Here is a 14363-nt window from a genome sequence, read left to right as displayed (position 1 = left end):
TTGTTCTCCGGCACTTGGTCGTACTATTGAACTGCAGCGGTAGGGCCAGCAAGGAGAAGCAGTTCCCAGTGACCGCTCCCCATCCCGTCCCTGCGCGCTGCAAGCAAGGAGGATTTCTCCTGCTTCCCGGGGCTGGCGTGTCCCGTGTCCCGGCCAGCTGGAGACCTCCCGCAATAGCTGCGCTCTCCGAGGAGCTCGGTGCCGCTTGTCTCGGCAGCACAAGGCTGATCTGTCTGGGCCTTTCTCTGCTCTGACTTGTGCTGTTTCCTCTGCCTTTTCCTTACGTGTATTTATTCGCAACCCACTGCACCCAAAGCACCAGCTGATCTACTCGCTCTTGGAGTGGGAAGTAATAGTTAAATGAGTAGTCTGGATTTTTTTTTCTTTCTCATTTAGACAGAAGAAACAAGTTCAGCTTTGACCATGCATGTTACATTTTAATTTTTTTTCTCATGCCAAGAAATACAAAGAAAGTATATAAGATATACCATATCATCCTGCAGAAAAAGAAACATTTATCAGCAAAGAGAAGCGCCCAGCTGCAATTCCTGATGTGTTTATGCTGTGTGTGAAACACGGCTCTTCCAGTTTGGCTTCAAAACAGGAGGAGCCGGTGCATGGACGGCGGTGACAGCAGTGGGGGGGTAGACCCTGCACTTCCACGCGAAGAATCGTGTCCTGGGCACCGGCTAACGAGGGCGCCAGCTCCGAAGTGGTAACAGGGTTGCCTTGGTGAATCCTGCACACATTCCCTTTCTCATGTTTCTTATTCCGGATGGATATTTATAGGTTTGAGTTTCGCTACCTACTGGTGTCAGCAAATGCTTTACAAATATTCCCACTTTGAAAAGGCTGCTTCCCCCCCCCCCAACCCCCTTGGCTTGTGCCCAAGCATGGGAGTTTTCAGTCTAAACCTAACGGTCTTTGCCAAAATTAAAGGACATATGCCGAAAGAAAATCGACCTTAAATCTGAAATTATTTCAGCTTGACTGTGCAGCCCTGGCTGTGGCTCTGTGATAAGTAACAAAGTGATGGGGCAAGGTTGGGGGTATCAGGGGGAAAAAAAAAAAAAAGAACAAGTCATGGGACCAGCCCGGTGGGTGCGTTTCTGCAGCCTCTCCCCGGACTCGGACTGAATGGAAACGGAGTTTTAATTTTGTATAAAAGGCAGGATCTGCTCCCCTCATCTACATGGAGAAGTCTGTGTTTGGAAGGGCAGCTGCTGCGGCGGTGCAGGCTGGAGTCGGCAGCCAGCCCGGGTCAGAGCCTTCGAGGAGCAGGTTCCCTACCCCTCGCTATCCCCTCTCAGCAGCGCCTGGCGATGGCGTCTCGTTGCCAACAAGACCCGTCCCGGGTTAAAGGAGAGGCAGAGGATGGGAGGGAAGAGCCTGTGAGACTCGTGTGTTGCTCTAGGGGTGGAGATGCTGAGGGGAAAGCACGTTAAACTGGCAAAGATGGGGAGAGAGGGGTGAACTGGGATGGAGCGAAATACCGACCAGAAAAAGCAAACCCATCGTTACCGCAGCAAACTTTGAAATCAAATCTTTTGTCATTTTCTCTCCTCCCTTTCTGCTCAAACCCCTTCAGCCTCCGCTGAGGCACCAGCGCGTTGCTGTGACCAGCGGACTCCTGCCAGACCTTTTCCGACCGTCGGTCGCTGCATCCTACGGGAAGCTGCTATGAAACCAAGCTGGCTCGTCTGCTCGGCACCAGCAGATCACTTGTTTGGCTTGAGCCTTCGGTCTAGCATTGCTGCGCCCAGCAAGGGCTCCTGTGTGCCACCCCGCAGAGCCCAGCTGTCCCCCAAACCCTGGGGAGAAGAGCCCAGGGACACCAGTGCCAGAGAGGTGCCATCAGCCACGCGCTCAGCTCAGACTCTTTTTCTCGAGCAGCTCAAACCGTGTATTTATATCCCACCAGGACCTCACACTTGTCGATCGTAACTCCTACTGCAACTTACATTTAGAGACGTTTCCCACCTTCTCCATTTCTTCAGCAAGCTATCCTCCTACCAGCTCAACTTCGCTGTCAGGTAAGGCTGGATTGCCACCGCATCACTTGGATCTCTCGCCTCTCCTTCACCGGGGGGTAGAGGTTGGCCAGACCCTGAGGATTTCATGACTGTTGTGGTTGTGAACACCTAGAAAACCGGATTCTGGCGTGCTTAGAGGAGGCTGCAGCAGGTGGCAAAGAGCTGCGACCTAAGTAATAGGGCTTGTTGGTGGAGATGGAGAGGGAAAGTCTCCTCATGACAGAGTTTTTGTGATTGCCCTCCTGTGTGCTAAACACGAAGTTAAGGAGAGGAGTGGTTGTGCCTGGATGTGGAAAAAAAGATGATTGACCTTAGGTGAACAGTAAATCAGAAAAACAGTCATGAGGGACACTGTTGTTCCCCAGATGTAGACCAAAGGAGGAAACTTTCCTGCTGCTGGCCTCAGGATGAAGTTCTGCCATGATTTGGCTCCTCGTAACGCGATCGCAGGTGAGGCGTGCGTCAAGGGCTGGGGGCTCAGCGATTTCTTCCTTCACAAATACAAATTAACGCACCCGAGAGAGCCGATTAGGCAGCTGAGCTGGGGTAAACCCGCGTGTGACGTGGAGAGCAAGGACCTAGTGGCAAAACCTTTGCAAAGTGTATCAGGCTGCAAAATGTACGGAGAAGTTGGGGGAGGGCAGGGAGAAGAGACTTTCCAGATAACGCTGGGGAGTTGGTTTCTCTGGCACTGGAAAGCCGGGTTACAAGGAGAGCCAGTGTTTGGTCAGGAGTAGAAGCTTTCCCCTGGATTTAAGTGCAGGGTAAGAACCAAAAAGCTGTATTCAAGAGTGCAGCACAGTGCAATTGGATCTAATCAGAAAGGAGATTAATGATGAAAGGAATTTAAGTGTCTTGGTTTTGGTTTTTTGTTGTTGTACTTAATAGTGAGATGAGAAGCAGTCGCCTCAGCAGCCCGATGATAGGGGCTGAGACAGGAGGCACAAACCTCGTTTGGAAGCATGCAACAAATCCTCACGGTGGGGGGGTTTTGGGAAACCTCCTGCCTTCTCCTGCATTCAGATGAAATCTGGTCCCTTACCGCTCTGTGCTTCACCAGCCTGGGGCTTCTCCTGGCAAGGACCATTGCAGCTGCCTCGCAAAGTCCTTTTGTTCCTACAGTTGCTGGTAATCCCAGTCCATTTCGATGTGTAGCGTGTGTTTGCCTAGATCCCTTTGGAAAAATCAGATTCAAAGGAAATTTGTATTCATACGTGTTTCTGTTAAGGAGGAGAAAGAAAAACAGGTTTCTTTTTGGAGCTGTACGGTGCGTGTGACTCTGAGCACCTTTACCATCCGTGCGATCAGAGCAGCGTAACACTAACCCACCTCGTGGGGTGTCGCAAGGTTTAACCCTCTAAATGTGGTAAAGCACTTCAGATGAAAGGCTGTATATAATGATGAAAGAGCATTTAAATTCTTCCTTAATAAATACTTGGTGCTCTCAAGTACTATAAATCACTGCGGCAGTTTTCCCTGAATGTCGGATCTTCCTGCCCAAGGAGGAGCTTGCTCAGCTCTTACCATAAGCTGAATTTCAGCGGCTCAAAGGGCAGAAGATGCACGGACAGACAGCGCTGCCCTTACCTGGCTCAGAACAAACAATACGTGTGTTTCCTAGCAAGCAGCTTTCGAGTTCAAGCGTTAAAGAAGGAAACGTTTGGGGGATTTGATGGGATTTCATCAACCGTAAGATGAGCGTTTGGATCACCAAGGGAGGGTTTCTGAAGAGCTCGGGAAGAAGAGATCTGGTGCCAAGGGGCACCCGGCAGCGGGCGGGAGCTCGCACCCCGCAGCGCTCAGTGGCCCCAGTTTGCTGAAGCTCACAAGAAATGAACTGCGAAAGAAAGGTCTGTTGCAGATTTGGTCCGTTTTAGAAACCAATGGTTTGTAACGAAGCGCTGGCAAAGGGGTGGATGGGAACGGAGCCCCAGAAAGCGCTGTGGCGATGCGCTGTCGCTGCGAGTCCCTGGAATCCCTTAGAATGGAGAGCAAAATGTGAAGCGTGTCTAGGGCATTTGGCTTTCGTAGCCCCTGGATTCAAATAACGCCTAGCAAAAGAAAACACGTTAAAGAGGAGCAATTAAACAGACAAGAGAATTTTCGCAGCGATGCCCGTGGCTTTGCACGTTAGTTACTGCCGAGTAACTACAGCGTGACTTTACAGCGGACCACTGCCCTGCGCTGACCCCACGTGCCCACTCGCGTACGCCAGAGAAGTCAGTGCCAGGTGGTTATCGTCTCGTGGCGTTTCTTACGGCGTGCGGGAGATTCTCCATGTAGACAAGCCCTCAGGAGCATTAATTTGGTCTAAGTTTGGTGGTTTTTTTTTTTTTTTTCCAGGAGATTGGTGGTGGGGAGCAGAAGTGCCCTGAAACACCTTAGTTCTCGGCGCAGTCCGTATTTCTGGGTCCCAGGCTGTCAGCGAGAGACGACAGAAAGGCCGGGGAGCGTGGCTCTTGGCCACGTACTTGTGCCCGCAAAGTTTTGATAAAAGAGAGAGGCTCAGCTAAGATGGAGCCAATGGATATGGCCAGAAGCCATCTACAAAGCCTGAATAAAACAACAGGCGATGAAACTTTGCATAGTCTGGGCGGTCAGATAGATGACTGACCCCGGTAACAACCCGCGGCAGGGACAGGGTGGAGGGGGGCAAGAGGGGATGGGGCCGGATGGAGGATCGAGGGACCGTGTTGGGATGGATCCCATGGGAAACAGCCGAGGAGCCGCGTGTTGTGGAAGACATGGCAAGGTGCAGGATACCTGTAGGCAGATCAGGAGGAGCAAAGTCTGTTTTCTTGTCATGTTAAATATAAAAAATTAAAAAATAATACTACTTGTGGAGCTGACCCCAGCCAGCTCTGGGGATGCCGGAGATTTTCAGAGATGCAGAAGAGCGTGTGAGGGGTGTGGGGATCCCAGACTCCTCCGTGCCTCTGAAGATCTCCTGGAAGGCCCTAAGCTGAAGCCCACAAGGGTCAGGGGAGATGAACACTGGCAGTGGTGGGGGCTGGATCATGCTGCAGCTTTTGTGTGCCGGAGGTGACATGACATAAATGTGTACGTGGGTAGAACGGGCTCTCCATGCCTTGGTACTGCTGCTACAGATTAACCAGGCTCTTTTCTCAGCGCCACGAGTATTAACCTCACTTTGGGTGCACAGAGGGAGAAATGTGTGGGGTCACAGAGAAAGCATCGGTTTTCCTTCCGTTAAAAACCCCACCATGGGATCGGGATAAGGAGGAGCCTGGCGTTCTCATGCAGCAACAGCCTGCTCTGCCAGCTCTGACATCTGCCCTAAGTGATAAAAGAGCTTGTAGGAACAGATATGGAGAACATTCCCAAAGGCATGCAAATGGTCATTGTCTCTTTTTTTTTTCTTTTTTTTTTTTCATCAAAAATACAAAAGCACCCACCGCGTCCTCCAGCTTTGGTGGCTGCGTTGCGTTCAGAGCAGAGCCGTGGTCCTGCTGCAGCTCTGCTCTCCCTCCTTCTCCGTGGAACAGCTCTCAGCTCCTGATGGCAGTTTGAGCTTTGTTGTTTGTTTTTTGTTGTTTGGTTTTTTTTTTTTTTTGTAGAGACAGAGAATTTGACGATTTAAAAACCAACAACCCCCAAAAATTCAGTGACTTATGCCAAAATTCTTAGGAGGATTCCTCGAAATGTCCTGTTCTCGCCGTAAATTTTTCTTTTAAAATCAGCTTTGTTCTTGAAACTCTCTCCTCCTCTTGTACTTTAGTTGTCTCCCCACTCCGTGAGTTTTGCTGGAGGGGAATGAGGTAGTGGATTTCCCCCTTCTCCTCTCCGCTTGGCGTCCGATGTCCTTTCCCATTCCTTTTTGCGATGTTTTTTTTTATCCCATCACTTGTACAAACTCATTTCCAAGAGGCGGTGAAGTAGAAGCATGCATTCCTTCAGACGGCGCTCCAGAGCAGGCTGTCTAGGGCTGCCCACCTACACTGTGACAATTTTTTGTTGCAAGGCTGAAAGTAAAAACCCCAAAAGGAAAGTTGCCTTCCTCCTCTTCGAGGTATTTGCATGCTAAAACATCTTCTAGGAGGCTGTAAAATAAAGAGAGTCTTAGGGCAGCTTCCAGGAGTCACAGATGTTTTTCCCTTATGCTCTTGGTTTGGGCTTTGTGTGTTTCTGAAGTTCCCGTTTGCCTGAGCTGCGTGCTGGTTGTGGTGGCTTTGGCAGGTGGGTTTGTGTTTGGGAGGTTCCCCAAACATTTTGGGATTGCACTTCTGGGCAAGTTGGTTTGTGTCCTGGACCCCTTTGACTTTATCCCGCTACACTCTTCTAAACCCACCGCAGCCTTTGCCAGGGCAGGACTTTTCACCAGAGGGACCGCGTATGGTCACCACTGCACTGTGGGACAGCACCGGGGGGACTTGCTGTCCTGGTCATTTGAACAGTGTTTGTTGCTACTGCAAGGAGCCCGTTCTCCAACGTGTTGTGCATGCGTGCATGCAGTTAGCGATGGTCAAACCAGCCTGGACCGCACAGGTGCTTAAGAGCCCTACCGCTGCAGTTGGGGTGGGAACGGAACACCACCTGCCCTAGGGTCCTGGTGGGTGGTGGGAGGGTGCGTCCTATACACTGGGCTGGAGACAGGAGCCACGTGAGGTTCCTGCTCTAGCTGAGCTGGGGAAAAGAGAGGGAAATGTTACCTCTGACGCTGAGCGAAACGTAGAGCACGATGATGATGGTCCCCAGGATAATGGAGACGATGCTGAGCAGCCTGGCCATGCGTCCCAGTCGCCGGGCTCCGTCCATGTCCCCTTGCTGCCCGCTGTTCCTCGACTGGAGGGAAACACAGAAAGAGGTTCCTGAGAACAGCCGCGGCTCTACAGCGACTCTCTGGCTGTAGTCCCCAAAATGAAAGCTGCTGCGTCAGCGGGAGGCTGGATCTGCTGCCCCGGGCTCCGGCAGGATGGCACGCCTAGCCCCCTCCCTGCCTGGGCTGCTGTTCTGCCCTGGGTAGGAGCTGGGCTGGCTCAAGTCTGTCTTTTAGTGGAACGACTGAGAAATAGCCCCGGCTTGGGACAGGAGGCACAAGCGCAGCCCCAGCCAGCAGCAGCCCCTCTCTGACTCTTTCATGCAAAATCCTGAAATTCTTGACTTCGGTCCCCAGAGCAGCTCATGTCTGTGGGACCATGGAGGGGGTCTGCACTCCCCTGGCGTACCACTGCCCTTCTGCAGCTTACATACGGGAAAAGCATCCTGCCTCCATCGTCTTCTGCAAATTTATGTATTGAGAAGCGATGTATATCGCAAGTTTAATTATCACTGGCAAACTGGGGGAAAAAAAAGGCGGTGACATTTCCAAAGCAGCACGTGGCCTCTTTGCCGACCGTTGCCACTGAATGTGTGTGCGAGAGGAACGGGCTTTGACAAAGCGGGCGGCAACTGCTGGCTTTCATCTCACGATAGGGCGTGCTTTGGTGCCTCGGCGTTACCCTGAATTTCTGCATCAACATAGATGGGCTGCGTTCACCGTCTCTGTTTTTAAATGCCGTCCTCCTACAGTGAATTCCTGCTCTTGTGTGTGCTGTAGGGAGGGAAGGAATAGTCCCTATAGCTTTTCTCTTCTGCTTCTAGTTTCATTGTGATTTCTCCTGCTGCTCTATTGATTTCTTCAGGCAGCTCAGAGAAAGCTTTCCTCCGCTCTGTAACTAAAAGAAAGGGCTCCCCGGCTGTGGCAGGGCTGAGGAACGGGATGGAGGAAGGCACTAGTAGGTGCCTGGAAATTATTGTGTGGGGACTTATTAAGGGCTGAAGAGAGAACCCCAAAGGTCGGAGCTAGAACAGGAGTTGCCTGGCGCTGATGCTGGTGGGTGCTGGTGTCTTAACAGGAGGCGCTCGGTGGGATAAATTGCGGTGGTCCTTGTCTTTGGGAACAAGTGGCAACCCAGGGTGGGTGGAGAACACAACTTGGAGGTTCCCTTGGAAACTTAGCTTTTCACTGCTCGGTCAGGGCTGGCCACCATGGGCTCAGCAGAGATCCAGACCCTGGGGCATCTCCAGCGGGGTTAGCGAAGCTTCCCTAGGGTCTGCCCAGCAGTGCTGCCGGGGCCACGGCTGCAAGGGGCTGGGTGGGTTGAGCAGGATTTGGGCTCACACCCAAAGAGGAAAGACATAAGACTGGAGGAGCGTGGGTTCACCGAGACCTTGCCTGGTGCCTGACGGGGCAGCGAGGGTGATGCTGTGGCCTGGCTCCTCTGAGCTTCGGCGCCAGCTCTTCCTGCCCTGTGCTCAGCAGCGCTGCTGACCCGCCGGGCAAGAGAAGCCTCCACCTATGCCAACCACACGCAGCAACCTGGAGGCCAAGCACAGCTCATCAGAAAAAGTATGATACACAGATGCATCGTAAACTTTCAGAGTAAGTAATTAAATAAGGACCGATCTTCTTTCTCCTGTAATTGGCAATCATTTGGTTCCCAAGTGAAAAATGCTCAGGTAAGAACTCCTGGTGAGGGAGAAGCACGAAGAGCCCACAGTGCTCCCCCGCCTGCCGGAGCCGGTGCGCTGGGCTTCCTGCACTTGGCTGAGGGAGGACCTAGCACTTAGCAGAAGGGCAGCCGTGCAGTGCCACGGCGAGGTTATTACGGTGGAATTACTCACCGTGCGTCAGCACTCACTGCGTGTGCGGTGGAGAGGCTGGAGCCCCTCCGTCGGCAGAACGGGGGCTGCCTGCTCGGGAAGCAGCAGACGGTCTGCGACCAGAGCGACTCTCTGGACTGGAAAGCCTTCCCGAATTCACGCAGAGCCCTTCTGCCTCCCGTGAAACCCATCAGGAAGGGGTTTTGGAGGGAGGGAAATTCGATAAGGAGTTTTAAGGTGCAGCAGTAACGCGTTCACCTGGTTGGCAAGGCCTGGAGTGGGGGGGAAGGGAAGCAACGTAGGCTGGGTGGAGGGAGCAGGGCGAGGACGGGGGGGTCCAGCACACAGGTCTGTCACCTTGATCCGCTGGTCAGGCAAAACTCCCCTCGACCTCGCTGGGGACAGGGGTTTGTAGATACTTTAACTGCCTCGAAGCAGTTACTCTTTCTTTAGAGATGCTTTTAAGTATTTAACATTTTTACATGGGTTAAAGGCTTCTTCCCCAGACCCGTCCATCTCCAGCCGTGCTGCCTCGGCCGAGCCGGGTCTCAGGAGCAGAGGGAGATCTGGGGCAGGCCGCAGGGCCGGCAGCTCCCCACAGCCCCGTGCCGAGTGCCGGCTCCTCCCTTTGGAGTGTGGCTGGGGCAACGCGGAGTTAAAAAAACAAACAAGCTAGTTAGAGATAAAGGTGGAAGTGTATTAAAACAATCCCACTTTCCTTTCAAAAAATGTGTATCTCAGAAATAAGAACTGTGCTGGAAAGGGTCCTCTGACAAATGGGGTTTTTTTAAAAAAAAAAATAAAAAAATTAAGAGTCGGGAGGCCTAGCACAGCTCCAGCACTAACAGTGAAACATCACTGAGAAGTCAAACTAACAAATACTTGCTGTTACTAGCCCATTTCCCATTCATCCTGCTTTAATACCGCTACCCTCTTGGCAGCACCATGACCAAAAGGTTCCCAGCCCGGGCCGTGCGCCGGCTGCTGCTCCATAGTGCTCGAGTAGGTAAAATGCAGCTTTGAAGATTTCCAGGTACTAATTTCACTTTCCATCACCAGGTCAATAACGTAGTGGAGCCTCAAACAGGCGGCTGCTTCCACTGCGTCCCTGCAAACACCCCGCTCCGCTCACTGCCACGCCGTGTAACAGCGTCCCCACCGCTGACACCAGGAGAGCTCAAGACCTTGTTTCTTCTGGTCTCACCAGCATGTTTGACAGACAATATATAAAATTGATGGGATGCCGCCAAGAGCCTATTTTCATTACGGAACAGGAGGTGACAAAATGAAGCCTCATGGGCTGGTGGCAAGAGATGGGGAGAGCACAGTAGCCCGGGGAGTGACAGGATCCCTGTCCTGCTCACGGGCAGCTTCCAACCCCAACACTTGGGGTTTTTTGGTTTTGTTTTTTTTTTTTTTAAGGCTCAGATTTTTTGTAACAAGTGTAATAGTTTTGCAGGGCGTGGGTTAGATTGCAGTGAAATATGCAGTTTTAGCTGTCTGCTAGGGAAAATATATAGGCTAATGAATTTGATATATTTATCACTACAGCTTCTGGAAGTGTTTACTATTCCTTTATCCTGAACAATTATGAAAAATACATCAGCATTGGCAGGGGGTGTTTAGCAAGCATTTGTTACTGTACATATATTATTCATCGGTGTGGAATGGTTTGATTATAGCTCTCTAGTATCACTAATCCTCTGTTTTGCTTTCCACATAAAAACACGAACATCTCGTTTATTAATCAAGACTGGCCGAGACAGAATATCTCGGAAAGGCTTGAGGGCTATGGGGGAGCGAGTCCCTGTGTGTGCCAAGGGACTCGGTGTTACAGCGGAGTAGTAAGGAAATCTGAAGGACCCTAGAAGTGGGGCTGGAAGGGCACGCTCTACCGCAGCACCCACGGGGCCAGGTAAGTCTGGGTGAATCAAAAAAGTTATTAATCATCTTACCTCTTTCCAAACTGTTATCTGTTCAATTTACTGTTCAGAAGGGGTTTTTTCCATAATTGATCACCTAAGTTGTCTCGTGGCAAAGGCAGGCAATTACTTTTCTGTGTTAGTCCCAGGGACAGAGAAGATGAATCGTCACCTCCTCTTCCCCGCAATCTTCCCCAATTTATGAATCGGCTTTGGGTGCACTCTGCTGCCTTCCACCAGTTACTCAGAATAAATCATTAAGCCTCGGCATTTGCGTTTTGTTGAAGAAAACATTCTGAGAGGCATAAGTCAACATCAGACTTAGACAGATGACTGTGCCATTTAAAATGAGTAAGGATAATTTGACTTCTCCCACATCTTTTGGGAATGACAGTACTCATTTTGGACACCAAGTGCTGTGCAGAATTGCCCTTGGCGTTACTTTATGCTGGTTCTGGCTGGATTTACCTTTCTTATTCACATCATTTCATTTGTTTGGAGTTTTGCACACTGGTAAGTGACCTCTCTCTGCTTCCTCCCCTCGATGTGACTGCACTTTGACAGGAAGGGGAAGGGGTTCAATAACAGCAATACTCTGTGTGTGTGTGTGTGTGTGTGTGTGGTACCCAGCCCTGCCCTGCGCTCCTCTGAGATGGGTCCCACGGGTCCCATCCCTCCTGGGGAGGGACCCAAACCCCTTAGTGCAGCCAGGTCCTCACTTGGTCAAGAAAACGCATCCGAGGGTCAGTGGAGGAGCATCCAGATAACGCATTTCCATGAGACCAGCGTTATCAGGAACTAGATAGGGGGAACTAGAGCAGATTTTTTTTTTTCCCCCACCTCTGGCCATAGGCCCTGCTGGGATCTGAGAGCAGCTTTTGAACAATGATTTATGAGACACTAAACCCAAAAGCATTCATTTGCTTTCTTCTCTGGTTGCTGCTTATTACCTAGAAAAAAAGCTTTCATGTGCAGAAAGCATTGACTTAGGAAAGAAAAATACAATTGCAGAGCTAAAGGAATGTCAGCACGTTGTGAAAAGGCCCCCTCTGGCCCCCCCCCGGGAATCATGAAAACCTGGTTCCTGCTCAGATTTGTGCATGATCAGGCACTCCTGGGTTTTATTCTGTGGGGAGACCTAAGCCTGTGGGAACCCCATGGGTCACTGGGAACCACATTCCTCAGGGGTGTAAGTGGGTGAAACATCAGCTGATGCCCCGAGAGCTGTTCCTGCTGGCAGGAGGACCTAGCCAGATGTTTCCTGAGCCCCCAGGGTCAGCACAAAGCAAGGATCACTCCTCGTCCTGCTCCGCTGGCACCGTGCAGGGGTCCCTGGCTGGCAGGTGGGGTGGCGGTTGTGACAGTATAGACATGGCCAGGACTAGAAAAGGCAGTAATAAATTGCGTCCCATGGGACAGGGAGTGCCAGGGCAACTGTGAAGGAGCCAGAGGATGCACACTGGCTACTAATGTGCTGTACGTGCTAGAAACCTTGTCCTGGAGAACAGGCTCATCCGAGTGCGCCTGCTGCCTCAGTGGCCCTAGAGGGCTGGGGTCAGATATCCCCTCCCCCAGCTCTGGGTGGGCTCTGGTTGATGCTGTCAAGGGCCTTGGAAGCAGAGGGCAGCCAAAAAGTCTTATTGCCTTGTTGGTCCTGCCTCCCTTTGTGCTTCACACGGTAAATACACAGCGGTACCTTGCTGTCTAGCAGTATTAACTGGCTCCTGCTCTTTTTTCACTGTTTACTCTTCTACTCCATAGGGCTTATGTGGCCCAAGGCACATCTCCACCGTGCTGGAGGCTCTAACGCCTGCAAGGGAGAGTGTGAGAGTCTATTTTGCATGAAGGCTAATGTGGCTGGAAAATCCCCGTGAGAGCCCTTGTTTATTACCATGGATATGCAATACCCGGCTGCTTTCCCTCTCGTCGCAGTGCAAAGTCAAACAAGGCTGGCTGGCTTCCCCATATGCCGCCTAAACAGGCTCTGCCACACAACTGTACTACGCAGATGACAGCTGGCACTGGCAGAAATGATGATTCCTCCTCAAAATGGAAACCAGTTTCTCTAGAGGGCTTCCTGTGGCAACCGCCAGTGTCTGTCTTCAAGTTGTTGTTGGTTTTGGGGGAAGTGTTGGCTGCAGGTGCCCCTCAGTGTATTTCTGTGTGGTAAGCAGATAATTGCTTTCCCTGAGCTGATCTTCAAAGAAAAGATTTGCCTCTGTTGTAAATCATGGGCATAAAAGTTGCCCGGGGACTGTACGGAAGTGGAGTGTCCTGAGGGGTAGGGGGTGGCCGTACTTGCAAGGCCGTGCAGACTGAGAGCACTGAGCCACCCGTACCTGAGACGGGGGGGAGCCCAGCTACCTTTCTTCTCCCCTGCTCTGATGTTGGTGTATTTGCTGGGGAGTGGGGGATGTTTAATGGAGAAAATTCCTTCTCCACGGCAACCCGTCCCTTTGAAGTGTCCGAGGAGGACAGGAACCAGCCCCCGGCCAGGGTGTTCCTAGTGCTGCAGGGCTGGGCTCGGCTGCTAGGAGGTGCGGAGGGAGATCCCTTGTCCTTGCTTCGCCTCGCAGCTCCTTCCCGGGGAAGCCCGGCGAGCCGCTCTGGACCGCTGCCTGGCGGCGGGGACCGGGCTTTCCGGAGCCGCCGGGCTTCCCGGAGCCCTGCCCTGGGTGCGCCCGGATCCCACCCGCAAATCCCTGGCTGGCCCTCTCCGTCCCACCGCCTCCCCGCGAGCTGTCCCGGGCTCGGACGCCGGCTCTGCCGGGGGGTCCCCGCCGGCTCGGAGAGCCCCCTGCCCGCCCCCACCCGCCTCCCTTCCCCGGACCCCGATCGAAGCGTCCCGGAGAAGCCGAGCAGCGGCACAGCCCGGCCGAGCTCCCCGCGCTCCCGGCTGAGCTGCGGGGGCTGTGGAGGCTCCGCCCGCCCCGGTTCCCCGCCGCGCCCCGAGCCCCGCCGGTGCAGCACCGCGGACAGCTCCGCTCCCCGCTCCCACCGTCGAGGCGGCGGCGGGGGGAGCCGGGCGGGTCCGGGCGCACGGCGGGTCCCGCACTCACCATGATGGAGAAGACGAGGGCCACGACGTTGATGGGCCAGACGGGGCAGAAGCAGGAGAAGATGGCGAGCACCAGGTAGTCCCGCGGGCGGCCCTGCTCCGGTGCCGCCGTGCTGGTGGCCGTGGAGGAGGCTCTGCCCAGGCTGAGCCGGGACGGCGAGAGCGGGGCCGCCTCCAGGTGCCCGACCGACACCGACTTGTAGGCGAGCCCGTGCCCGTTGCGCTCCGTCTCTCCGGGCAGCGCGGCCGTGAAGGATTTGGAGCCGCGGAGGCCCTTCTCCTCCCGGCCCTCGGTCGCCGCCAGCAGTTTCTCGGTCTCCTGGAAGCGGGTGGGCAGCGTCGTGCCCGAGCCCGAGCCCGAGCCCGAGCCCCCGGGCGCGGTGCCGGTGCTCGCCATGGCCCGGCGGAGCGGGCTCCGAGCGCGCCCCGCCGCCGCCGCTCTGCGCTCGGGGCCCGCCGCCCCGCGGGAGGCCGTGCCGGAGGAGGGGCCAGCCCGGCTCGGCCCCCGGCAAGGATCGGGGCCGCGGACCGCCCCCGGGGTGTCCCCGTTCCCCTCCTCCTCCCCGCCCCCGGACCGCGCTCAGCCCCCGCCCGACCCGGTGCAGGAGGCGCCGCTGCCCCCGGGGATGCTGGCAGGGATGCGGCGGGGTGGAGCGGTGGGAAAGCCGGGGTGTCCCCTGCCGCCTCCAGCCCGGCTCAGCCCGAGGCTCCGTCCCGCCGCACCGACCCCTCACCCCACCCCCGTTC

The 14363-nt window shown here is 53.9% G+C and overlaps 1 protein-coding gene across 1 annotated transcript; it reads right to left on the bottom strand.

Moving 5' to 3' along the window:
* Positions 1-414: 414 nt before the first annotated feature.
* Positions 415-14104, bottom strand: TRARG1 (trafficking regulator of GLUT4 (SLC2A4) 1). Its single transcript, XM_054847876.1, has 3 exons — positions 13618-14104; positions 6704-6836; positions 415-6094 (listed from the first exon to the last, which is right to left on the bottom strand). The coding sequence occupies exons 1-3, from the start codon at positions 14011-14013 to the stop codon at positions 6087-6089; spliced, it is 537 nt and encodes a 178-aa protein (XP_054703851.1). The 5' UTR covers positions 14014-14104; the 3' UTR covers positions 415-6086.
* Positions 14105-14363: the final 259 nt, after the last annotated feature.

The sequence above is a fragment of the Grus americana genome, chromosome 19, assembly GCF_028858705.1.
Source record: "Grus americana isolate bGruAme1 chromosome 19, bGruAme1.mat, whole genome shotgun sequence".
Classification (NCBI taxonomy): domain Eukaryota; kingdom Metazoa; phylum Chordata; class Aves; order Gruiformes; family Gruidae; genus Grus; species Grus americana.
Note: the sequence above shows the minus strand (reverse complement) of the source record. Positions and strands in the feature narration are given on the sequence as shown.